We start from the raw sequence: 26,740 nt of genomic DNA on the forward strand, positions 1-26,740 counted from the left end.
ATTTTTTTTGTACCGCCACATCGGTAATAGTAGCTCTCCTTAGACACCTTGCTATCCACTCTACTATCTCTCATAATTCTTTGCGAGTCGTCTGGTTCTGCATATGGCCACCCATCTCCCAAGGTGTTTGTTGGAGTCCTCTCGAAGCTATTGTTTCCATACTGACATCCTAGCACTTCCAGCGTACCTAAATGAACCCGTACCCATAAATTGATGACTGTGACGAGCCTACCCGTCACTGACTCCTTAGCGTCACTCTCTCTTATAAGGTACTCCATCATCATAGTATCTGGAAAAACTAAATTTAACACAATAATTTAAGTATACATTACACCCGTGTGTCATCAGCACACGATACTCAATCGTCGATACCATGGACTAAATGATCTTATTTGCACACTTTCCACATTTTGTTCATTTTCTTAACACTTCACTCTCGGATGGAAATGACAATAGACTACTACTACTAATTGAACTGCAATGACTGCGAGCTTTACGTGGAAATTATAAGGAATTTACGATCGTAGGACATACAAATCAAAGGAGTATTCTCTAAAGAACTGAACGGAATTTTTCCACGCCACTTGCAATCCATAGAAAAATCAGAAATACTTATTAAAACTTCAAAAATTCCATTCAATGGCATTAAATATTTGTTTCACGGGCTTTTTGGAACTTCAATTGGTCTAATGACATGCATCGTGTGATTTTCTACTAATTAAGAATATATATTTTTTTATACAAATACCATCACTTTCAATTATCTGACAAAATTTCAAGATTCGCTAGGACATTATAGATGAAAAAAAAATCTTTTATTGATTTTCTTGCATATTTCAATAAATATATATCCTGAGGGACTTCTATTTTCCTTTCGGGAGAATGTAGTAAAATTACTTTTTAAGTCATCCCAAATTTGTTTAAAAATCATGTAAAAATTAATCATAATCACCCTGTGTGATTAATCTCTACATTTCTCTATTTCATTATCATTGAAATTCCCAGAAATCCTGCTGGATTTCCGAGAATTGTAATACCACTTATCTGCATTTTTCGGCAATTTTATCATTTTTCTCCATCACTGATGCTTCAAATCCTCTCCAGGGCATTTCTCCTGGCCAGCAGCTACCCTGGCCTGCCCTTTTTTCGAAGGGTTTTCTGCACATTTGGGAAGATTTCCTGGAATTTTCACACGCATTCACAACACATCTGCCGCACAATTGCCACTCAATTTCACAGCACAGCACATTTTTCACTATTTAAATCACTCGCGACCACTTCTTGGGCACAAATCCGATTCCACTTTCTGATTTATAAGACTTGATGAGTCTTAGAAGAGGGAAAACTCTTATGGGGCCAAGATTTTTACACTGGCCGAACTGTGTGGTCCACCTCACAGCGCCATGATTACACACTGACTGACATCAGAGGCGATCACTGACGTATATCGATCGATTCAACATGATGTGTTGAATCGATTACTCGATTGGAATTTAAAATTGAATTTCAAACTTCTGTTTCTAACCGCTATAATTGTGAGGCAGATACCACGCAGAACACCACTTGGCATTGGGGAGAGGTGCATAAGCACCAAAAATATTGGGGAAAACTAAAGTTGTATTTCTGCGTCTTACACCCGACTGCATTGGTCATAATCGGTAATGAACCGGTTAAGTACAGATTTTTGAATAATTTTACATCCCATATTATTAACATTCCTAAAAAACAAAGTTTTTCCAATTTTGCAAAAAATTGGCCAAGCTTTTTTAATGATTTTCGGATATGTTTTAGAGCCAGTCCAGGTGAACATTTCGCCCAAACATACTTATGACCGGAAAATTCGCCATTTTGAATTATTGAAGGTCAAAGGTCAACTTCTTTGGAAGACTCATTTTTCAACCGAATTGGTTAAATTTGGATTTTTTGGAAAGATATTGAAATTCTGAATCCGACTGCATCGGTCATAATCGGGGATGGATTGGGAAAGTAACGGTAATAGCTCAGTTTTAAAAATTAATGATAAAAATTGTTTTTCGCATTGTTTTAGTCTTTTGACAAGTATAAAATTCAAACGGTAAGAGATATCGACTTCCGGTCTTCGGTGACGTTTCCTCAAATGACATTATCTCGTACCCAACCTCTTTATTTTTCACCCCTCCCCTTTCATACGTTCCCTATCCCTCAAAAATAGGTAAAACATGAGGTTTTTCCAATTTTGCAAGAAATTGGCCCAAGCTTTTTCAATGATTTTGGGATATGTCTTAGAGCTAGTCCTGGCGAATATTTCGTCCAAACATATCTATGACCGGAAAATTCGCCATTTTGAATTATTGAAGGTCAAAGGTCAACTACTTTGGAGGGCCCATTGGTTAACCGATTATATAACCGTGTGCGAGGTGCACTAACCTTTAAGGGAAATTGAATCCGGGTGAATTATGATCCTACTGAAGTACCTTTAATTAAATGGACAAATGCAGAATGTTAGAAATAAAACTCCTCAATTGAGCATACGAGAAAGGGCCTTCTCCTTGGTTACTTGGAATAATGGAAAATATGCTGTTAAATAAGTCCAATGAGCCATCAGGCGAGAAGACCAAATTTTTGGGAATCCGCCCAGATCGAGATGAAGATCACACAAAGGGTGTCCGGAAGAAAAATAGGGTTATCCCTTTCCACCACCAGTTTATTTCACCAAAACAATTTTTTAATCCAAATGTCACTTGTGGGAGATTCTACCTAACTTCACTGATCGACTTTTGCTAATAAAGTCCTTTTGAATATCAAATTAAACACTTTTTCACTGCAAATTGATATGCTGCTAACGTGGGGGAAAAACTTGCCGTGTTTCCAGAAGAAAGGAAAAGTAGGGGAAGTAAGATGGCCGCGTTGGCATGATGAAGATTTGATGGCTTGAAAGTCCAGCGCGGCGAATGGCGCGTTTGAACTTAACGATATTCTCTTAAGAATATTGAACATCCTCCCCAGGATGCTCCAAAGAGTCGTTCAATTCTTTGGCGCATGAAGATTCGAAATCCACAGATGGCAGTCGAGCTATTTTGGTGATAGGCCATGTATAGACTCCACGCGATGTCCGGATGTACACCACTCTCACTCGACCATCAATCCCCGGATGAATTGCCTCAATCTGTACCAAGATCCACTTAGCCCCAAGCTGGGACTCATCCAAGTATAACACGTCCTCCTTTGGAGAAAGATTCGGCTGACCTGATTTCCACTTGCTTCTCTGTTGTAATGTATTCAGGTAGAGCAGGCGAAATCTCTTCCCGAAGTTCTGCGATTGTTGTTGACAAAGTTGCCATTGGGTGAGTCGATTTGGGGAAATTTCAATGAGGTTGGGATCTGGGAGTGCGTTTCCAGGAACTCCAGTAAGGAAATGACCAGGAGTAAGATAGGACAAATCATTGGGATTATCGGATGTAAGTCCAATAGGGCGACTGTTGAGGATTGATTCGATCTGGCAGAGTGTTGTGCACAATTCTTCATAGGACTGGGGAGTGTGTTGTGCGATCCTGGATAAGTGATATTTAACACTCTTCACGCACGCTTCCCAAAGTCCTCCATGGTGCGGCGCTCTGGGGGGGTTGAAATGCCAAATTACACCGGATTCCATGGTTTCTTCAGTAATTTGGTGTTGAGATCTTTCCTGTTGCAAGAGTTTGACTAATTCTCGGGCAGCTCCCTCAAAGTTTTTTCCACAGTCGGAGTATACATGGCATGGGGCAGGGCGACGGGCAGCAAACCTTCTAAAAGCGGCGATGAATGCCTCTGTCGAAAGACTGGTCACAAACTCGAGATGCACTGCCTTGCTGGCCATGCAAACAAATACGGAGATATAACCTTTGAGTAAGCCAATTCTTCTTTGTGCCGCTCCCCGAGGTATGGATGGACGGTACAAGATTGGACCGGCATAGTCCGCGCCAGTGCTCTGGAAGGGTCGTGAATAGGCAACTCTCGACGAGGGAAGATCAGCCATTAATTGCTGAACAGGCTTTGGCTTTGCGCGGATACACCGGAAGCATCTATGGTAAATTTTCCTCGCTGAGTTTCGACCACCCAGAGGCCAGTACTTTTGACGGAGAGAAGCGAGCAACAGGGAAGGGGCTGCATGAAGCTGTTGGTAATGTTCTCGTTGGATAATGAGGTCAGTCAGTCGCGATTTAGGAAGCATAACACTATGCAACAAATTGACAACTTTTTTCTGTCTCAGAGGTCTTACATGGTACGTTTGATAGAGTCGAGTCTCCTGATTAAGAATATGGTTTTGGTTTTGCACAATCACGTCACAATTTTTTTTTATTAATACTTTTATATTTTTTCTGCTTTGCCTTACATAATCCTTTATATATCAGTTTCTAGCGAACAGAATTTAAAAAGTGTGGGTCCGTTGGAAAGGTCATTAGCCGTGCTTCAATTTTGAATATTACAAAAAACTTTGTAAAACCACTCCTTCAGGGTGTAAAATTGGAGTTTCTCTAAAAACTGCCAAAAAAATGGTCTTTGAGTGAGGTTGTAAAAAATTGTATAAAATAAATTAAACAAAATATTAAAAATTCATTGACACCAGGCGATAGGCAACACTCATGACTACAATTTTGCTCATCTAAGACATCGCGCTCCGATCACTCTAAATGCCTCATTTGTTGGCTTTTGTCATTTTCCAAAAATATGAAATACCTGTTTTAGAGCAAATTTCCTAAAGATAACTAAGTAAATATCTTTTAAAACTTACGTGAAACATACATAAATGTTCAAATTCTTCTTTAAATCGATCGGGGGACCATCAACATAATTTTCATTTAGATCCCAAATCAATCCTTAATACGAAGCTCTCAGTTTACCTTTTAAGAATACAATTTTTGTTTCTATTTATTTCCATCAATCCATCTAATACTATTTCTAGTAGAGGTTAAATTTAAATGAAAGTATGATCTAAAGTCATTGAAATGTGTTCGCGAAATGTCCGCTGATACTTTTTCTACTTATTATAAAAGAGCATCCCAAAAGAAGTTTAGGGGCTTTTTCTTGCGGCTGAATGTTGATTGGGGATGGAAATGAAAATTATGTTGATGGTCCTCCGGTCGATTTAAAGAAGAATCTCAACATTTAGGTATGTTTCACGTAAGTTCTAAGAGATATTTTCTCAGTTATCTTTAGGGAATTTGCTCTAAAATAGGTATTTCATATTTTTGGAAAATGACAAAAACCAACAAATGAGGCATTTAGAGTGATTATAGCGCGATGTCTTCTATAAACAAAATTGTAGTCCTAAGTGTTGCCTATCGCCTGGTGTCAATGGATTTTTAATATTTTGTTTAGTTTATTTTATACAATTTTTTACAACCTCACTCAAAGACCATTTTTTCGGTAATTCTTAGAGAAACTCCAATTTTACACCCTGGAGGAGTGGTTTTACAAAGTTTTTTGTAATGTTCAAAATTGAAGCACAATTAATGACCTTTCCAATGGACCCACACTTTTTAAATTCTGTTCGCAAGAACCTGTGATATAAAGGATGATGTAAGGCAAAGCAGAAAAAATATAAAAGTATTAATAAAAAAAAATTGTGACGTGATTGTGCAAAACCAAAACCATATTCTTAATCAGGAGACTCGACTCTATCAAAAGTACTGAGTGAGAACTCTGAGACAAAAACCGTTTTGCATAGTGTAATAGGATGTTTTGTCGCGAATGACTCCTCAGCATGATGTAGACGTCCTCCCACTCGGATGAGACCGTTGGAATCAACAAATGGTGCCAATGAAGACAAACGTTTCCACTTTGAATCTCTAATGGAACCATACTTCTCCAGATGGATCTTCAGGCCAGGCAAATTTTGAGACTGATCTAAATAAATGAGCCTCTCCAAAGCCAATTCCATGCCTTCTGTGACACTGAGATGACGGACCTTGGAGAGAGCGAACCTTTGGATGTAAAAGATCACTCGCTGAAGCTTTGTCAGAGAAGAGAATCTTTCAAGAAGGTGATCGAGTATTGTGTAATTCTCCTTCTCTTTCTAAGTAACAGCCAAAACTGAAGCATCTGGATCAGATTGCGACTTGATGAACAATGGAGGCCAGGAATCCATGGACTGAGACAGCCATGTGAGGCCATTCCACCAAAGAGACGAATTTTGGAGTTGGTTTGCTGTGGATCCACGGGATATCAAATCTGCTGGATTTTCCTGGGTACGGACATGTCTTCATTGACGCGGAGTGGTTTTGGAATGTATCTTCTGGAGTCGATGGCACAGAAACCCTTTGTAACTCTCTGCAGGACTATGTATCCAATAAAGTACGACCATTGCATCGCACCAGAAGAACATTTCATCAGGATTGTAGATTGGTCGAACCTTCTCTGCTAGTTCGGACGCTAGCAATGCCCCACACAATTCCAAACGAGGGATAGTGATTTCGTCCATTGGGGCAATTCGCGACTTTGCTGTCAGAAGTCGGGAGCAGATATTGTCACTAGAGTCATAAGTGACCACATAGACAGCAGCGCCATAAGCAAGCTGACTCGCGTCGGAAAAGGTATGAAGCTCGACTCGAGATGGATTTGTGATGGATGAAATCCATCGAGGAATGGAAAGCTGATCAACGCATTGGAGATTGAGCGTAAAGTCTTGCCACCTTTCCACAAGCTCCCCAGGAAGCGCACCATCCCAAGTTTTGCATTCCCGGTGGGCCACTTGCAGAAGAATTCTGGCTTGCACGACGATGGGGCCAATCAGTCCGATTAGATCAAATAGACGTGCGATGGCGGATGCCATTTGGCGTTTGGTGATGCACTTCTCCGTTGAAGAGATTGGTGAGACAAATCGGAAGGAATCTGAACTGCAATTCCACTTGAGGCCCAATACTTTGGTGTCGGGTTCTCCGAAATGGGTGTCAGTAGCTGCATTGGTGCCCTCAGTGGCCAATTCCTTGTGATTTCCGGACCACCTTGCCAATTTAAATCCTCCGCTGGAGAGTACTTCGATGAGTTGAGCTCGGGTTTGGAGAGCTCCATCCAATGAATCGCAAGAGTAGATACAGTCATCTATATAAAAATAGGTTAAGAGTGCTTCGGAAGCCAACGGATGTGATGTCTGGTGGTCGTTTGCCAACTGGAGCAAAGCACGAGTGGCGAGGAAGGGAGAACAGGCGACCCCAAAACATAAACGAGACACTCTGAAGTCTTGGATTGGTTGAGATTTGCTGCTTCTCCAAACAAATCTCTGGAAGTTAACATCATCTGGGTCCATGAGGATCTGCAAGTACATTTTAGAAATGTCTGCAGTCATGGCAAAGCGGTGGCGCCTGAACCGGAGCAAAGTGGCAGTGAGGGTTGGCTGGACGGTAGGCCCAACGCGTAGAAGGTAGTTAAGGCTGACACCCGATGAGGATTTTGCGCTAGCGTTGAACACTATGCGGAGTTTAGTGGTGGTCGAGTCTTTGAGAACCCCGTGATGTGGCATGTAATATGTTGAGGTAGAGCGGGAATTCTCAGGTACAGGCTCGATCCATTGGTTTCGGATTTGTTCGTTCATAACCTCAGTATAGAGAGACCGGAGTTTTGGATTCTTCTCAAATCTGCGTTCTAAAGCGAGCAGCTGACGTACAGCCAATGGCCGTGAATCTCCAAGAAGATTGGGATTCTTCCGGAACGGAAGCTTGACAATGAACCTGCCCTCCGGGTTGCGAGAGTATGTCGTTGTAAAGTGATTCTCTGTTGCCACGTGATCGTCTGTTATGGTTTCTTCTTGAGGCACATTTTCCAATTCCCAAAATCGTTGTAACGTTTTGTTCAGAACTGTAGTGCTCAGACTGCAGTACTCATAGGGATTCTGGCGGGGAAATTGGCTCATTCTCTCCGACGAACACGTATCCAAACACAGTTTCCTTCAACATAGGTAAGCCTGATCCCAAATCCAGAGCACCATTTAGCCAGCTGGCCCAGTAAGGGTTCCCACAAAGCAGTAGGTCAACTGGTCCCTGGATAGACCAAGAAGGGTCGGCAAGTGGAATGTCGGAAGGAATGATAATTGAAGAGGTATACACTGGCCAGTTCGGTATGTCGCCAGAGACCTTAGGTAAGACAAAAGCTTTGAAAGTGAAGGAAGCATCGGAAACTCGAGAGAAAATGATGGCATTCACGAAGAACTTTGCACGATTGGGATTAGCATTCACTCAACTGTATGGTAATTTTGGTGGGGAACTTTGGCAAATTCAATTGATGGTAAAGTTTGGAAGTCATAATGTTGACTTGAGCAGCCCCATCCAAAACCATACGGCAGGAAATAATTTCTCCATTTGAGGTGAGAATGTCAACAATTGCAGTTGCCAAGAAAACTTTAGGAGGTATCTCAGGACTAGGAGCCCCATGCCCGGAATTGACAGTTAGCACGGTAGAATCAGTAGGTTTGGTAGGTTTGCTATTTTTCGTAGGATTTGTCGCAGGCGCAGATCTTGCAGGATCCGTGCGACTTCCAGTGGAGGGCGAGAATTTTTCGTGGAGAAGCACGTTATGTTTGGCTTGGCATTTCTGGCATCTGCGGTAGGTGCAAGTGGGAGTGAGGTGGTTTGAGAAGCAGTTGCGACACAAACCTAGTTCCTATACCACTTGGAATCTGTCCTCTGGATTCATATCCAGGAACCTTTGGCATTTATAAAGAGGATGAGCTGTCTCCTGACAGCATCGGCAAGTTGTAGAGGCAGCTGATGTGGTGAGTGCACTAGCAGGCTTTTTTGCAGATGAAGATGGTTTGGAAGCTTGGCGGGAGTTTGAGGAACTTGAAAGTGGCTTGGAGGCAGGTTGTTGACTATTCTTATTGTCCACACATCTTTGATCCAGAAAATCAATGAATTTCTTCAGCGTAGGTATCTCTGAGCCACATTCTCTACCCCATAATACACGAGACTCTGAGTCCAACCTATCGAGTACATACTGGATAATTCATGGGTCCCTACTGGTCACTGACATCGCATCTAGGGCCATTGTGCACTCCAAGAGAGTATTGGTAATTTCGTGTATGGCATTTGGATTGGATGGGGTGATTTTAGGCATTGCAAAAAACGTGCGAACATGTTCCATAACAATTTCATTTTTCTTTTCAAACTTTGTCTTAAGTATCTGCCAAGCAACTTCGAAGTTATTGTCAGTGACACTCAAGTTACAAATTGCAGCAGCTGCATCACCTTTCAAGGCTGACTGTAGATAGTCCAATTTCTGCACATCTGTTATGCCGGGATATTCGCTCACTGAGGCCATAAAACGGTCTCTGAAAGAAATCCATTTGGAAAACTTTCCATCGAAAGTGGGCAAATTCTTCTGGGGAAGCTTGCTGACAGCTGGACGGTGAGTGGAGACGTCAGTAGGTCTAGAAGGAGGATTGGCAGAGCTAGCGAGTGTGTTAAGCAACAAATCCATTTGTTGTTGGTGTCGGAATTCTGACTGTTGCATGAATGACGTCATGAAGCGGAGCATTCCGGCTGTCATCGATTTATCATCTCCGGAAGTGGTTGGGCACTCAGCAATTCGATCCTTTAACTTGAGACATAGGGCATCACAACGTGCAAAAAATTGATCACGAATATCTTCTTCATCTTTCCTTTTCTTTGGATTTTCCTGAGCGTTGATAATTCCTTGTTGAATGTTGTCAAACTTTTCCCGCATTGTATGCACAAGGTCAAGTTGAGATTCGAGATTGCTCTTAATTCCAAAGATGCTCATTTCCTCATCTGTGATTCCATCTACATAGTTTTCGACACGGGTAACTACCGAAACTATGCCTCCTCGAGTGCGAAATACCATGATGAATGAAGCACAAGTCTGGTGGGCTGAATCACAGGTAAATAAATCTCAGTTTTGGTAGCAAGAAGACTGCGTTGAAGGCGGTAGAGGAGCAAGACGGCTGGTTCACTCAAAGCCGTGGTCGGGAGGACCAAATTATGTGCGAGGTACACTAACCTTTAAGGGAAATTGGAGACAGAATTAGTAAATGAATCCCTGACCTTCTGGGTAAAATATTCTCCTAATGAAGTACCTTTAATTAAATGGAATAAATGCAGAATGTTAAAAAACTCCTCAATCGAGCATACAAGAAAGGGCTTTCTCCTTGGTTACCTGGAATAATGCAAAATATGCTGTTAAATCAGTCCACTGAGCCATCAGGCGAGAAGACCAAATTTTCGGGAATCCGCCCAGATGAAAACGACACAAAGAAGGTGTCCGGAAGAAAAATAGGGTTATCCCTTTCCACCACCAGTTTATTTCACAAAACAATTATTTTTCAACAAAATTCACTTGCGGGAGACTCTCCCTAATTTCACTGACCAATTTGCTTTTAATAAAGTCTTTGAAATACTAAATAAATCACCTTTTTTCACTTTAAAACGTTGCTGCTAACGTGCTGAAAGCCTTGCCGAGTTGCCGGAAGAGCAAAAAGTAGTGGAAGTAAGATGGCCGAGTTGGCATGATGGAGATTTGATGGCTTGAAAGTCCAGCGCGGCGAATGGCGCGTTTGAACTTAACGATATTCTCTTAAGAATATTGAACAGGTATCCACGAAATTTTCGATTGGAAATTTTGTCATGAAAAACCGGAGAGAATTCTCGAGTGGTATTTTCGGTGAGAGTTTGATTAATTTACATAGAAAATAAGCAAATAAATTAAAATATCGCGTTTTTTAAGTTTTAAATGGTTTTTAAATAATTATTTCACTTAATAAATACAATTTCCGTATATTTATAATAAATTTCAATTAAGTTTTTTTCTTAATAAACTGGGCAGGCATTTCGAACTTTTTTTATTTTCTGTTATTATTTGTCTAATTTTTTTTTTGAGTTTGATACCAATCATTTTCCAAATTGTTTATTATTTTAGTTTTATTTTGTTTCAGCTCTCGTGAATAAGAAAACGGTTGTGGCAAATTAATGATTAGATCTTTGAATAACCTATTTATATTCTTAATAAATACGAAATTGAACAGAATTTTAGGAGTTTACTTGGCCGTGAACTCTTTAAAACTCTTAATTTTTATTTTAACTAAAACGAGAGATGAAAGATCGCATAATCTATATAGGGAGTTTATCAGGAAAAAGTTCTTTTTTATTAAGTTGAAATTGTTAGATCTCAAGAGCCAACAAAACAAATATTTTAAACAAATATTTTTTTTATTTTTTATATGTACGTGTTCCTTCTTAAATTAGGAAAAAATATATTAAATCAGATTCTTGAAATTTGCATCTATATTATTCTTTTTCATTCGACATACAATCTTAGAAAAATTGTAACTTCCCTATTCAAAAAGTAATTACAATACTTGAAACGCTTTTCTTTAGGTTAATAAAGTTTTTATTCGAGAAAATTCCTTCAAATACTCCATGTGAAATAGAAAATAAAACGGAAAATGTCACGAATTTTCCGCGAAAAAAATATCAATTTTGAATTTTACTCTTAAGTGATTTTATGTATATCAGTATCTTATAAATTTAAAATTTTCAACGATCTTTCTATTTTTCTCGAAATTGACTATAGTTCTTATATGTGTTAGAGATAAAACCGAATTCTGAAAGGGTATAAAATTATATAACTAATTCTGTAATAATCGAAAAATAAAAAAAATACTCAAACTGTCATTAAAATAACGTAAATTCGAAATGGTTATCAAACATTGCGAAACTATCATTAATATTTGTCGAGGTTCTCAAGTATTGTAAAAATGTTTCAAAAATACTCATCAAATCTGAAAACAATACCTAATTAGCGACTAAGAAAACTTTCCTTGGCGAAAACTCGTAACCTTAAGATTTAATATGCCTTGTCGCTTGAAAAATGGTTCGAAAAATCACAAAAAAAACAACAAAAAAATGAGAAAATATTGAAGATAATCCTTGTCAAATTACTTAAAAAAAGAAAAATTAAAAGGGAAATTGGCTTTTTGTTACAAAAATCTCTGAAAATTCACTTTAGCGATAATTGACAATTTTCAGAAAATTTATACAAAACCACAAGAAAATGGGAAAATCTGTATACGTGTAAACAGGTATTTATAATTGAATTAGTACAAATGCAAAGAATTTTTTTAAAAGTTTTTTCTTACTGTAGTAAAATATTAAAAAGAGAAATTTGGCAAAAATTCCTGTGCAGTCATTTAAATGTTTAGAGGAGTCGCGATGAATAAATCAAAGCTTATAACAATGTTATTTAATTGTTTATTCATTCATTTAATTTATAATTACTTCAGTATTCAGTGTTTTTTGCGGCCAAAAACAGCCCGCGGATTGTCAAAAAACGATTTCCACAAAAAGTTCCAAACGAAAATCTCACCTGCTTCTCTCCGATATTCGTGGATACGGAGAGCAGTCAGATGGGAAAAATAGGAGAAAACGTCAAGGAGAGAAGCTCGCGGAGAACCTTCTCTCACAAAGTGGAGGATACGGGCCCCAGGGAAAAAGTAAACAAAGTTACCCACTAACCAACCATACCCACCCACCCAGTACAAATCACTTCAGACTTCAGACATTATTTTGGATATCCATAAGATATGTCTGACTTTAGTTCTTCGAATAAAAGTGGACTGGACTTCGAAATCATATTTCTGAGATGCTTCCTTCATATTTCTATTTATATACAAATTACAAACTGAGCGATTGAAATGAAAACGGAGTTCGTCATTACAAATATTTTTAAGATTGTACGGTTGTTTAATTCAAAGTAAGTACAATTTAATCTCACATAAACATAGTTACATTTGAAAATATCGTGCGGATTGAGACGTGGGACGTGGGAAATGACAAAAAAAAACCTTCCGAGAATTAGAATTTGGAAGACTCAAAACTCTATTGCGTTTTTTATTAAATAATTAAAGCACTGATAATAATTGAAAAATTAAATTGAATTACCAATCAGACAAATTCTGCAGAGTTCTACCCAGTGCACCAAATGCTAACCGATTGCAATTCAGCTGAAAATATATTGTTGTGTCGAATTCTTTTGGGGTGGGATTCGGCACCCTATGAGTGTTTTAGGGGCGAAAAATGCATTTTTGGTAAATTTCCCGTATACTTCAGGCGAACACCAGAAATATCGGGCAATGACCTAGTTGTTGGTTTTGTCAATGAAGTCAACCTTTGGTACATAGGTACACTCTAAAACCAAAACCGGTGGAATAGTGTGTGTGACCTAGAGCGAGAGAGAGAGGAAATAAGTAAGTTGCCTCCTTCCCACTTTTCCACTGATCTGGTAGCATACTGCAGCGTAGCATAAGCCATGCTTCTTTATAGCTCTCAGCGGCCACCATCGTCTCTCTTACTGTTGCTGGATAGAGCATTCAGAAGCGCGGGCTAAGACTAGCGCTCTAAATAGCTCCCGGTAGCACTTGAGAGTCTCCTCCGTATTGTCCTAGTCAGAAGCATTTAGAAGAGCGGGCTGAAATCCGTTAATCCGTTAATCTTGCACTGGCTGGAAGCATTCAGAATCGCTGGTGAAACTAGCGTCCTGAATAGCTCCTAGTGCGCTAAAATTTCCCTCCCTCACACACTCTACTTACCTTTCCTTCCCTTGTGGGATTTGCAGTATCCAAAGAGCGAGACCAAGCAGTGATTCCCCTTTTTCAGGGCAATCCCGTGCGGTGTAGATATCCGGACGCCCAGCGAGTGCAGTCCGGAATAGCCAGGAGTCTGATTGCCTTGCGGACGGTGCGTGAGGGAATACGGGTCCGGGTGAACACTCTGCCAAGGGGGCAACATCTCCGTGAAGTCCGTTGCCACGTAGAGGTGGTGTTGCGCCAAAATCAGCCCATAGCAGTGTTCACTACCGATTTGGCCACCCTGATCTCTTGCGCTCATCCAGGAGTAACCTCGGCCACCAAGGAAGCTATCGCCACGATCTTGGCCACTGTACCTCCTTCCACAGATGAAAGGTCCAACTATACCACTGAGGTGACACCCACTACGCAGTCCTTGGGAGAAACCGTCCTTCCTGCCGTGCGCCTCAAGAAACGTTGCAGAGCCGGAAGAGTGGCCCAGCGACGCCATCGCCGGAAGCTGCTGATAGAAGCCTCTGGCCCTGAGACTGAAGGTGTTGGTTGTGCTAGGGTGAACCCGGCCCCGCGGAGGCACTTGAGGGGTTTGCCCAACCACCCTGTCCTCTACGCGAAGGAAGAACGTCCTCCTCCAGCTGCCGGCTTTGTCACGCCGCTGCACACCCTCCAGCTGTCGTTAGACGAAGGAGATCAGGCCTGGGTGAAGCAGGCTGTAGGGAACATTTACCTGTTATGAAATGAGGAATGGAATTAGTTTACTCTTCCGGGACTTCGGCTTAAGACTCTGGGTTTTACCTAATTGTGAAATGAAGAATGGGATTAGTTTACTCTTCCGGGACTCCGGCTTAAGACTCTGGGTTTTACCTGTTGAAGGTTAAAATGATTATTGGGTTTGAAGGACAAAAATTTTTGATTTCACAAGATTTATTGAATAAAATAACTTTAACAAATTCACACGTGGCTTCTCACTTGACGGTCGGAAGGGAAGAGCCAAAGAATGATGGTTGCCAAGATGGCGAAAATGAAATGAATGAAGTTAGCACAAGTTGTGATTTTTAAATTCCGTGTCAGTTGGAGTCTGGGCTCCAACATCCTCCGGGGTCTCTTGCTCCATGGGCAAGAGAGCAATTTTCGTAACTGGCCGACGATAAACTCCACTCCTTGTGCGAATATCGACGACTCTGACATGATTGTCTGGTCCAGGACACACGTTGACAATTTCTCCTAATTGCCATTGAATGCTCGGAACGTTGTCTTTGGCAAGAAGAGCCAGATCTCCTACCTTCACGTTGGGCGAAATTGATTTCCACCTAGTACGTTCCTGGAGATGGTGAACGTAGTCTCTCTTCCACCTTGCAGCAAATTGCTGAGATAGGCGCTGACAGAGTTGCCATCTGGAGAGCCTGTTCATGGGAATGGACTCCAGGTTAGGATCCGGAAGAGCTGTCAGGGGACCACCAGTTAAGAAGTGGCCAGGGGTGAGATGTGGAGGATCTGACGGGTCCGAAGACAGTGGCATAATAGGCCTACTATTAAGCACTGCTTCAATCTGTGTTAACACAGTCTGGAGTTCCTCAAATGTGAGTGCACAGGAACCCACAATCTTGGAAAGATGAGTCTTCACTGATTTGACAGCGGCTTCTACGAGGCCATTGTGATGTGGACCCTCGGGAGGTTGAAAGTGGAACTGCACTCTTTGTCCCAGGAGACCATCATGAAGAGCACGCTGCGAAGACTCTTGTGCCAAAAGCCTCGAGAGCTCGTTGGATGTACCAGTGAAATTAGTAGCGTTGTCCAAATAGAGATGCTGAGGAGCAGATCTGCGTGCGACAAACCTTCTAAAGGCAGCCACAAAAGCCTCTGTTGAGAGATTGCTCACCAACTCTATGTGCATGGCCTTCGTGATGTGGCACACAAAGATGGCTATCCAGACCTTGGAAGTTGTGCCTCCTCGCTTCAAGTGTGGGCGCATCTGCAGGGGGCCTGCAAAGTCCACAGATGTAGCAGTAAAGGGCTTGGAAAATGTAGTCCTATGTTCAGGTAGCTGGCCCATGATCTGCTGTTGGAGTCTTGGCTGGAACCTGAAGCACCGGATACATTTGCGGTAGATACGCGGAATCCAGAAACGGTTGCAAGTTTGCAAAACTCTTGCAATGTTTGTTGGTGTGAAAATCACCTTTCTTGAGAGAATTGATAAGAACACCGAAATGTTCTTGCTGATCTAGACGGATAAGATGAAGTAGAGCTTTGTCAAGCTCGGAGACCGTGAGTGGACCCTTTGCTCGATGAGATGATGGAGTCAGGAATCGAAGACATTGAGCAATGATACCTTCCAATCGGAAAATCCTCGAACAACGGCCCAAAAGTCTCTGAAGAAGTGACTTTGGCTTTGGAACGGCAAGATTGACCGTGATTTCGGAGCTCTGCTCCGGGGCTGTGGTGTCTGATTGATGAAGATAGTGGCTGGGGTGGAGACCTAGCCATGAAGGTCCACAGAACCACAAATCAGACTGTAGAAGTGTCTCTGGCGTACATCCACGTGAAATAAGATCCGCAGGGTTGTCTTCGGAAGAGACATGAGCCCACTGAGAAGCTGATGAGACTTTACGAATCTTTTTCAGGCGATTGTTGACAAAGACTTCATGTTTTTGAGAAGGTGGTGACTCGATCCAAGCAAGAACAATTGTAGAATCGCTCCATAGAAAAGCTTGTGAGATGCTGAGGTCTCTCTGGACACGAGACACCAAATTTGCGCACAATTCTGCAGCACACAACTCCAGTTTCGGAATTGTAAGTGGATTTTTAGTGGGAGCGACACGGGATTTGGAGATCAGTAGATGAGACGAAAAGGATTGACCATCATCTGTCACCAGATAGACTGCTGCTCCGTATGCTGATTTGCTGGCATCAGCGAATCCATGGATAACTGCAGAAGTTGGATTTGGAATGTTTGAGGCCCATCTCGGAATGATAATCTCGTTGAGTTGTGGCAATGTATTAATGAACTTTGTCCACTGCTCCTGAAGTTCTGGTGGCAATGGTGTTGTCCAATCCAGGCCTTCAGTCCATGATGCTTGGATGAGAATCTTTCCTATCGTGATGATAGGTCCCAACAAACCAAGAGGATCGAATATGCGAGCCACTGCTGATGTGATGCTAGTTCGAGTGGCCAGGGGGACTGCAAAGTTTGGAGGAATCACAAACTGAAAAGAATCACCTTGTGGGTTCCACTTGAGTCCGAGTACAGAGACTGAATGATCACTGATGGAGATTTGCTTGGCCTCTGAAGATGGATTTGTGATGTTTTCCAACAAAGAGGGATGATTGGCGCTCCATTTTGCTAGAGAGAAACCACCACACTGCATGAGTTGAATCAGTTGATTCTGTGTTTGTTGAGCCACTTCGAGGGAATCGCAGGAGATAAGTCCGTCATCGATGTAGAAGCAATTCTTAACGACCTGTGATCCCAAGGGAAATTGGTTTTGCTCGACTGTGGCTAGTTCGTTAAGAACGCGGGTAGCCAGGAAAGGACTGGAAGCTACTCCGAAACACACCCTGTTGATTTTGTAATCTTGAAGAGGCATGTCACTTGAAGATCTCCACACAATTCTCTGGAAATCAGCATGGGGAGGATGAAGTTTTACTTGTAAGTACATCTTGGTCACGTCACAACTCATTGCATACGGATGCATGCGGAATCTGAGGAGGATAGTGACCAATTCAGGCTGCACAGTAGCACCAATCTTCAACACATCGTTCAGGCTGATACCACTGGAAGTCTTCGCGCTGGCGTTGAAGACGACCCTGAGTTTTGTTGTGGTGGAGGATGGTTTCCAAACACCATGATGAGGCAAGTAAAAATGATTTTCATCATCCTTCTTGTAGAAGACTTCATTCATGTACCCCTTGTCAAGATATTCCTGCATGGAATTATTGTAGAGAGTACGCATTTCTGGGTTTTTGTCGAGCTGCACCTCCAGCTGCTTCAATTGACGAATTGCACGTCCTCGAGAATAACCCAATTCAGTGTGAGTAGATTTGAGGGGCAAATGGACAATGAAACGGCCTTTTTCATCTCTGGAGTGAGTATTGACAAAATGCTGTTCAACCTCGGCACTCTCAATGGTTTGAGGTTTCACTGTTTCCACCTCTTCTACCTCCCAAAATTTCTTGAGAGTGTTCTCAAGAGAGGAGATAGTGGAAAGATTGCACTGCACCTGAGGTAGTGAAGTGTGAATTGGCTCGTGAAGTACTCCGGAAAGAATCCATCCGAACACAGTCTCCCGTAGCACTGGCTGCTGAGGGCCAAGACGGATAATTCCATCCTGAAGAACATCATTGAAATAGTCCATCCCAATGAGCAAATCCACTTGAGAACTTCTACACCAGTTTGGGTCAGAAAGCTGAATCTCAAGGGGAATGGGAATGGAAGATGGATTGACAGAGAAATTAGGAAGATTTACCGTCACTTGGGGCATAATTAGGCAATTGAACTCGAAAATATCTTCTGCAGAAGCAGATTGTGCAAGAAGAGTCGTACGACCTTTCACCTTGGAACATTTTCCGCTGACACCCATAATCACAGTGTTGTCTTGACACCTCTGGAGCTGGAGACGATCCCTAAGAGATTCAGTGATCATAGATTGCTGTGCCCCATTGTCAAGGACAGCACGGCATCGTTGAACATTTCGATGAGCATCAAAAACATTCACAGAACAAGTGGCAGAAAAACCTTCACCGAGGATTTTGCGGATGAAATGTTCACAGAGGTTGGAGCAACAATATTTGAAGATCTCTTGAAGAACTCAAAAGCAGGCTGAGGAGTATCAGAGGAGCTATTTGCTCCGGGGATGTCATCAGTGTTTTGACTCGCAGAGGAATTCGAGGTTATGTTGCTCCGGGTGACACATGCTGCATGCAAGAGAGTATTGTGACTGGCATGGCATTGTTTGCATGTGTGTGTGGAAGTGCAATTTGACGTCTCATGAGATGAGGACAAACAATTCCAGCACAATCCAGAATTCTTGACCACCTTGAGGCGATCTGATGGAGACTTCTGGGTGAAAATCTGGCATTTGTAGAGTGGATGCTGAGATCCATTGCAACACTTGCATCGATTAGCTTCAGTGGCCACAAGTGCTGTTTTTTTCTTCGTGTTATTCCCAGGTCGTGAATCTGCCTTCGAAGAAGAGGGATTCTTGGAGCTGCTGCATTCATCTATGATGTCACAACGTTTTTCCAGGAAATCCAGATAATCCTGCCAAGTGGGATCCACCGAACTTCGCTTGTCAGCCCACTGATTGCGTGTCTCAGAGTCCATGCGTTCATTGAGGAGATGAATCAACCAAGGATCTTTGCTGGTGCATTTTAGAGCGTCCAAGGCTTGGGTGACTTCCGTAGCTATAGAGAATGCTTCTCTGACGTTAGTCTTGTCAGGATGAGTGATTTTTGGAATCGACAAGAACGTCTGGATGTGATCAGAGACGATGCAGTGACGTTTCTCAAATCTGTTTGTGAGAACAGCCCAAGCTTTCTCATAATTCGCATCAGAGACTGTGATATTGCGAATTGCGGAAGCTGCTTGTTTGGTAAGTAGCCCCTGAAGGTACTGAAGCTTTTGTGAGGGCTTCAGTGAATCGTTGTTGTGAATTGAAGCTGTGTACAAATCACGAAATGAAACCCATGTCCTGTAGGAACCATCGAATTTCGGAATGTCGAGGGAAGGCAACTTGTCATTGCTGGATGCTCGCTTAGACAAAACTTTCTCCATGAGCTCTGTCTGTTTTTGTACCATGTCGGCATGCTGAGACGAGAGCTTATCCACAAGAGACATGAGTGCTCCTACTTGATCCTGCTGCGGCTGTGCTGAAGTACCAGCTGATTGCGACTTGGGAGTAGTGACTGCATGAAGCTTCTTCTGGATTAATGTATGGAGTGTGGACATGAAATCCTTGTAATCGTCTAGCCAGTCGTCTTCCTCTGCTTTGCTCGCTTCATCCTTGAGAGATTCCACGATTTGGTTGTGGAGAGCAAGAATGTTCTTGTGACTCTCCTGAGCATATTTCAACTTTTCCCTGAGTTGAGCTTCGTCGAAATCATTCTGCTCTATTGCCTTCCAAGTCTTCGTGAGTGAAGCCTTGTATCGTCCTCTCTGCTGACGGAGAGACATGTTGAGGTTATGTCGTGTTGGTTACGACAAACCGGAAGCTACTTGGCTTCAAAAAGAATCTGTAGCGGAAGCTGCTGGGCTTCTGAGTGCTAAATTGGAAGCTGCTGGGCTTCCGGAAGTCTTGAAGTGCTGGCTCCAAAACTTGAGGTGGATTACTGTTGCTGGACAGTCAGTCCTGATGAGCTCAGAAGGCTGCTTAACGCTGGCGCCTCAATGCGAAAGACCAAACGAAGGATGAAAATGAGGCGCTGTCGTAGGTCCAAAATGAGGCACCGTCGAAGGACCAAAATGTAGGGAACATTTACCTATTATGAAATGAGGAATGGAATTAGTTTACTCTTCCGGGACTCCGGCTTAAGACTCTGGGTTTTACCTAATTGTGAAATGAAGAATGGGATTAGTTTACTCTTCCGGGACTCCGGCTTAAGACTCTGGGTTTTACCTGTTGAAGGTTAAAATGATTATTGGGTTTGAAGGACAAAAATGTAGGGAACATTTACCTATTATGAAATGAGGAATGGAATTAGTTTACTCTTCCGGGACTCCGGCTTAAGACTCTGGGTTTTACCTAATTGTGAAATGAAGAGTGGGATTAGTTTACTCTTCCGGGACTCCGGCTTAAGACTCCGGGTTTTACCTAATTGTGAAATGAAGAATGGGATTAGTTTACTCTTCCGGGACTCCGGCTTAAGACTCCGGGTTTTACCTGTTGAAGGTTAAAATGATTATTGGGTTTGAAGGACAAAAATTTTTGATTTCACAAGATTTATTGAATAAAATAACTTTAACAAATTCACACGTGGCTTCTCACTTGACGGTCGGAAGGGAAGAGCCAAAGAATGATGGTTGCCAAGATGGCGAAAATGAAATGAATGAAGTTAGCACAAGTTGTGATTTTTAAATTCCGTGTCAGTTGGAGTCTGGGCTCCAACACAGGCGGAACAGGAAATACTCACCAAGGTTCGCTGAAGGCCCAGCATCCACCGTCACGATCACCAGCACTTTCAACCAAAACCAAAACAACTTTTGGCAATTGCCTTTTGAAGACATTTTTGTACCTGTATTACCGACTGTGAACTTTGCGCTGAAAGCGCCCCTCTCGTCAATTTAATAAAACACAGAAGTAAACAAAAGGTTTTAATTTGGTTCATCTGTCAAAGGGGACAGATTTCCTCCGGCAATCATCGTCGAGCCCCTTTTCCGCGATCAGCTGCCTTCCCGGAAGTCCCATCTACAACAATATGTATTTTCAGCTGAATTCTGCTAACCTTGAAACAAAACTGGCGATTCAGTGCCATTTTCAGCGGGGTCACCACTTTCATTTTTCCATACATTTTTACAGAGATAAAATGAACCTAATGACGAGTATTTCCCAAAGATAATTTTGACTTATCATTTTGATATATTTCGAAATTTTGCATTAGAACTTATTCTAAAATACATAATTTATAATATTTACGCATTTTTATTGAAATTCATATGCAAATTCTCCTTTGATAATTTGCGTAAGAATTGCAATGGAAATGCGTAAATTAACGAAATACGGTAAGAAATCTTACTGTAAAATGTGGTTCTGCTCTTAAGTAAAAAGGTATAAGACTTCTGTTCTCTCACTAGTATTTTGACTAATCGTCGTTATGATTGGGACCATTGGTTCACATCCTTGGGATATGTGTACCGGTACCCACACAAAATGAAGACGAATTCATCGCCATGACATGATTGACAAGGATATTGTCGTCTACGAAATTGCCCAAACTGATCCAGAGGCTGTGATTATGAAAGAGGCGCCAATCGATCTGCTGTCCGGGGCCCGTCTCAGACCCGACCTTATTATACAAAATCGGGAAGGGATCCAAGTGGTCGACATCGCCGTCCGCCACGAGGACAGGACGAGACTCGCCGACGGGCGGATCGGTTAGCAGAAAGATTCGGAGTAGCTCCCGGAGGGATGCTACCTATTGTTGTTGGCACAAGAGGAACAATCCCGTCAGCAACAATGCAATCACTCCAGCCTCTGGGGATTGCCTAGAAACGAGTGGCTTATGCCATATCATTGATCGCCCTTCGTAAGTCCATGGTTAGATATTATGAATTCATGGATTATGATGGGCGATCGAGACCTCGGGACGATTAGTCCTCCTGAACACCTCCAGGGTCGTCTCCAGTCATGTTTTGTACGTTAAGTGGAAGCTGTGTGTTGTTTTTTTTTATACATGTTAAACGTCTTCGTGCCCGTTTGAAAGGAAATTTTAATTGCTGCATGTCACAGTCGCATGTGTAAATAGAGGAATACACTCTTATTTCTTATAGTAATTTATTTACTTTTTATTTATTTAATTGTCTATTCATTTATCTTATTATTTATTATTTATTTAATTTATTATTTTTCATTTGATTACTTAGTTATTACTTTATTACGCGGCTGGAGAACCATAAGACCAATATTTTCGATTTTTTTTTCGATGAGATTCATTTAAAAGTTTTTCTTTTTCTGAGAAAATCCATTTTCATTGATAGAAATCTCTCGTGGAAATTTTTACGTAAAATTCCTCTGAATTCCGTGGAAACTTCCTCCCTTAATTTAGTTATTGGGTAAATTCCTATAGCCGGACATAACAGCACTGTCATTTTGTCATTTCCGTCTGAGTGAGAGAAAAGAAAGCAAGCAGCAAGGCAGCAAGCACGTGAATAATCAATTTAATTCAGTTTCAAATGGAGCAAGTTCAGGAGGCAGTGGAACCAGTGGACAGTGGAGAACCAGAAGTGCAACTGATCGACGACGAGGATGATGATGATATTGGCCCAAAAGCCGGAGACCAGAAGATAGTATGGGATGGTGAAATGAGGGTGGAAATATCTTCCAACCCCTCTCACATATCTCATTATATGGGATTTCTCTTCAAGGGCAAGAGAAAGGTCTCAAATACACACGTTTTTTGTGAGCCATGTTTAAAAAAAAAAGATGTTAAAACCGTAAGTTTTTGCAAACTTAACTTTCCTACTTAAACCCAACTTTACTACTTAAACCTAACTTTCCTTACCATCCATTCCATACCATGGTATTATAGAATTAGATATTATACGCAAATTGAGTGATTTTAGATGATATATTCCTGAGCAATTGTTATCTGAATTGCTGTCGGGAATGAATTTTTTGTTAATTTAGTCTTTAAATTACTTGGAATAAATAGTCCGACAGGGATGGAAATACATTTTGTTGTTCTTTTCTCGCATCGCGGAAAGTCATGTAAAATTTTTGCTTAAAATGGCGGACGGAAAATTCGACATCCCGCCGAATTTGTTTAAATTGGCTTCTTTCCCCTTTCTTGATTTGAATTCTAATTCAGAATTGGTTTTTCTGGATAGTCACTCTAACTAAATCAGAAGAATTCTTAATGAATTAATATAAAGAATTTAAATTCAGTGACAGTTAAGACACGTGTTTGACAAAGGTTCAAGGTTCCCCGCGCCCCCATAACAGATATTTTTTTCTTTTCAAAAAAATTATCTATTACTCTTTAAGAAACTAATTCGAAAATACGAACATGAACATTCTATCTCAAGTTAGAGATCTGTGCACGGAAATTTTTTGCTGCTGCTGCGCCAAATTAAATTCACCAATGCTGCTGCTGCGCGCAAATCTTGTGAAAAATGCTCGAGCAAACCACTTTTGCTGCTGCGTGCAAATGCGCGCAACCGAAAAAGTTAAGAAATTACTGAAATTATTAAGTTAAGAAATTATTAACTATTATAAAATAGTTGATAATATGTTCAACCATATATATATTGATCAAAATAGTTGATGAAACAAAAAAATTAAACAATATTTATGAAACGTAACGTATGTTACGTTACGTACGTAAGCGTACGCTCGGAAAAAAATGTTCTGGTCATACGTTTAGTACAACAATGAAAATATTATGATTTGAACAGTGAACAGTTTTAAAAAATTTGCGTTCAACAAACGTTTACTAGATATGTCCAACACCAAAAGCTTTTAAACTTCAGGTAACTAATTTTTTTATTGTTCAAATTTTTCTTTTTTAATTTTTCTTTTTTAATTTTTCTTTTCCATTTTCAAGATCCAAAGATCGTTGGAGAGAACAGCAGCAGTCCAACAGAACGATCATTGACAAACCACGTAAATAATAGAAGTGGTCTGACTGACGATATTGTCACATTTATAATGTTCATAATCGCATGTAAGTATTCATTTTATTTTTATTTCCATTTGGAAATAAAAATAAAATTAATACTTAGGGGAAAGTGGGGTAGAATTAGCCACGCATGGTATTAGACAGTGGGATGTTATAGACTGCCTTAGAAGGAATATTGAGCAAACCACTACTTATTTGAAGTATACACAACCCTTCATATTTATTAATATATTTATTACCCAGTTATAAACATTTTTTATACAAATTATACGCTATGAAAAAATTCATTGCTGGCTAATTCTACCCTACTCTCCCCTACGTGCTCTGACTAATTCATAATGTCGATCGACATTAAAAAGCCGAAGCGAAGTAAAAAAGCCGTGTGCGTGTATCATGTCTTGAAGATAATTCATATTGTCGATTATCGACATTATGAATTATCGTCTATCATTATAGCACATAAGTACTTATTTTATTTTTATTTCAAAAAGGAAATAAAAATAAAATAAATACTTATCTGCTCTGACGATAATTCATATTGTCGATTATCGACATTATGAATTATCGTCTATCATTAGAGCACATAAGTACTTATTTTATTTTTGTTTCCTTTTGGAAATAAAAATAAAATAGATACTTATGTGCTTTGTTGATGATTCTCCTGTTGGCCGGTTCCGGTCCTTACCGAAGGTGTCCGGGTATCTAAAATTCAGATACCCGAACATTTTCGAAAGGACTGAAATCGGCCAATAGAAGGATCATCGACAAAGTACGTAAGTATTTATCTTCCGTTTGTTTTCTCTTACTAATATTTTTTCTTCTTTCTTTTCAGATTTCCAAAAACTTTTGGAGGGGATTACGGCCAGCCAACAGGATGATATCCGGTAAAGCATGAAAGGTAAGTAAGTATTTGTCTCATGTTTGTTTTCTCTTACTAATATATTTCTTCTTTTCTGATTTTCGGAGACTTGGAGTGGAGAGGACTGCGGCGGCCACGGCGAACCAACAGGATCTATCTCCGAAGTAAGATAAGTATTTTACTTTTTTTTAATATATTTTTTTTTTAAATTTTCCCGTGACCCGCCCCTAGGAATAAGCAGTTTAAATAAATTGAATGAATAAATGATTTTTTTCCTTTTGTAGTTTCCTTATTAATGCTCAAAAGATCTTTTTTTATTGTCAAATTTATTTATCTTACCGCCTTTCTAGTACGAGTTTTTTAAATGTATTTATCGGCAGCGAAGTGAATTCCTATATGGAGTTTGGCCACCGATCTCCGCTCTATTTAAAACAAAGATTACTATTAATATTGTATTAAATATTGTAGCGTTTTTAGAAATTTGTTTACATTGCCGCCAATTGATGTTATTATTTTGCTATTTTTTATAACATTTTTATTTTTATGATATTCTTTTTATTTGTAATTATTCTTTCAGTGGCATATACGATTAATAATACCGGATTTTCTATCCTTTTACTCGGTGAAGTTAGTCGTCAAGTCGGGAGCAGATCCAAGAAATTGAGATTGAAAATTAATTATTGTTACTATTTTCGTTTCAGAGTCCCGGGGGGAATGCGGGAATGCCGAGGACTGCGACCGACTAACAGGAAAGGAACATCATCAACTAAACACGTAAGTATTAACTTTATTCTTTTTTTATTCAATGTATTTCTTCTCAAGTATGCTTAGTGCTTATTTACTAAGTTTAATTTCTTTTCTCTCGTTTCAGATTTCAGATCCCCGAAGACTTTCGAAGAGGACTGCTGCGGACTAACAGGATGATTAAGAAAACGCGCAAGTATTTATTTTGTATATATATATATATATTTTTTCAAGTACTAAGGCTTTTTTCTTTTTTCTCGTTATAGATTATCGGGGACCTTCGCAGAGGACTACTTGTAGACCAACAGGAGGATAATTAATAAAAATATCAACATGGCTATGCCTGCAAGTATATGTTGAGACTAGAGACGAGACAACCTATGTGTACAATAAATGTAAAGAACGAAATATAGTTCGTCATAACTTTAAATGATCTTGTTTTACTTATCTTCGAGTTTCGACTTTCCACTCTTTCAAAGTTCAAGGTAATTTTTCCCAAAGACTTCACGTACGCGTTAACCCAAATCTCAAAATCGCGTTTTCCTAACGACCTCCTTGCGAATTTTTTTTTTGAATTCTAACACTTAGAAAATTTCGCGTTAAATTTTTCGCAAAGAGGTGGAGGGTAGGGGGGGTCAATGCACCATGTTGCAATTTTCAGCCGATAGATGACCTTTGCCGAAATCCGTAAGCCGATATCTTTTTTAGTTTAGGAGCTATTAAGCTCCAAAGAGCGGCCGGCCGCCCGGGAACGTAAGTTAGCCACACATATTCGTGATCAGGAAGTGGCGAAACACATTTTGGCTAAGATTGAGCACGATTGGAGGATATGAAATTTTGTTAGGATTATAGTAGGTGAGATTGTTAAGAATCTCACCTAATAGCATGAGAACCTAGGGATAAAATCACTGTTGCACAGTTTTGAAAAAAGAATTTAAAAAAATTTAGTATGATGTATAAGTAGTATATATTTAAATATTATTAATATATTACATATTAAAAATTTTTTGATTGTCATGGAGGAAGAGGATCTTCTCGACCGTCGCGGGACTCAACCTTGAACGCTTAGCTGTTATGAGGTTCCCGGCGGCCGAGAAGTTCCTCTCCGATGGTGCGCTCGTGAGTGGAATGGCAAATACTTCTCTTGCAATTTTTTGCAAAAGACGAAAAGTTTTTCCTTGCTCCTTCCACCACACCAGGACATCATCGACCACCATATCTATTTTTTTATAAATTGAAAACTCGGATGCAAGTTGATTGAG

At 40.5% G+C, this 26,740-nt stretch overlaps 5 protein-coding genes across 5 annotated transcripts; all 5 read right to left on the minus strand.

Moving 5' to 3' along the window:
• Positions 1–2,959: 2,959 nt before the first annotated feature.
• On the minus strand, positions 2,960–4,189 carry LOC129808579 (uncharacterized). The gene has a single exon (XM_055858362.1). The coding sequence runs from the start codon at positions 4,187–4,189 to the stop codon at positions 2,960–2,962; it is 1,230 nt and encodes a 409-aa protein (XP_055714337.1).
• Positions 4,190–6,220: 2,031 nt separating this feature from the next.
• Positions 6,221–7,867, minus strand: LOC129808581 (uncharacterized). Its single transcript, XM_055858363.1, has one exon. The coding sequence runs from the start codon at positions 7,865–7,867 to the stop codon at positions 6,221–6,223; it is 1,647 nt and encodes a 548-aa protein (XP_055714338.1).
• A 311-nt stretch (positions 7,868–8,178) lies between these two features.
• On the minus strand, positions 8,179–9,732 carry LOC129808582 (uncharacterized). The gene is made up of 3 exons (XM_055858364.1): positions 8,981–9,732; positions 8,657–8,932; positions 8,179–8,551 (listed from the first exon to the last, which is right to left on the minus strand). The coding sequence occupies exons 1-3, from the start codon at positions 9,730–9,732 to the stop codon at positions 8,179–8,181; spliced, it is 1,401 nt and encodes a 466-aa protein (XP_055714339.1).
• A 4,850-nt stretch (positions 9,733–14,582) lies between these two features.
• On the minus strand, positions 14,583–15,518 carry LOC129808583 (uncharacterized). The gene has a single exon (XM_055858365.1). The coding sequence runs from the start codon at positions 15,516–15,518 to the stop codon at positions 14,583–14,585; it is 936 nt and encodes a 311-aa protein (XP_055714340.1).
• A 64-nt stretch (positions 15,519–15,582) lies between these two features.
• LOC129808584 (uncharacterized) lies at positions 15,583–18,123 on the minus strand. Its single transcript, XM_055858366.1, has one exon. It carries the CDS (start codon positions 18,121–18,123, stop codon positions 15,583–15,585), a length of 2,541 nt encoding a protein of 846 aa, XP_055714341.1.
• Between the last annotated feature and the right edge of the window lie 8,617 nt (positions 18,124–26,740).

Source organism: Phlebotomus papatasi, chromosome 4 (assembly GCF_024763615.1).
Source record: "Phlebotomus papatasi isolate M1 chromosome 4, Ppap_2.1, whole genome shotgun sequence".
Lineage (NCBI taxonomy): Eukaryota > Metazoa > Arthropoda > Insecta > Diptera > Psychodidae > Phlebotomus > Phlebotomus papatasi.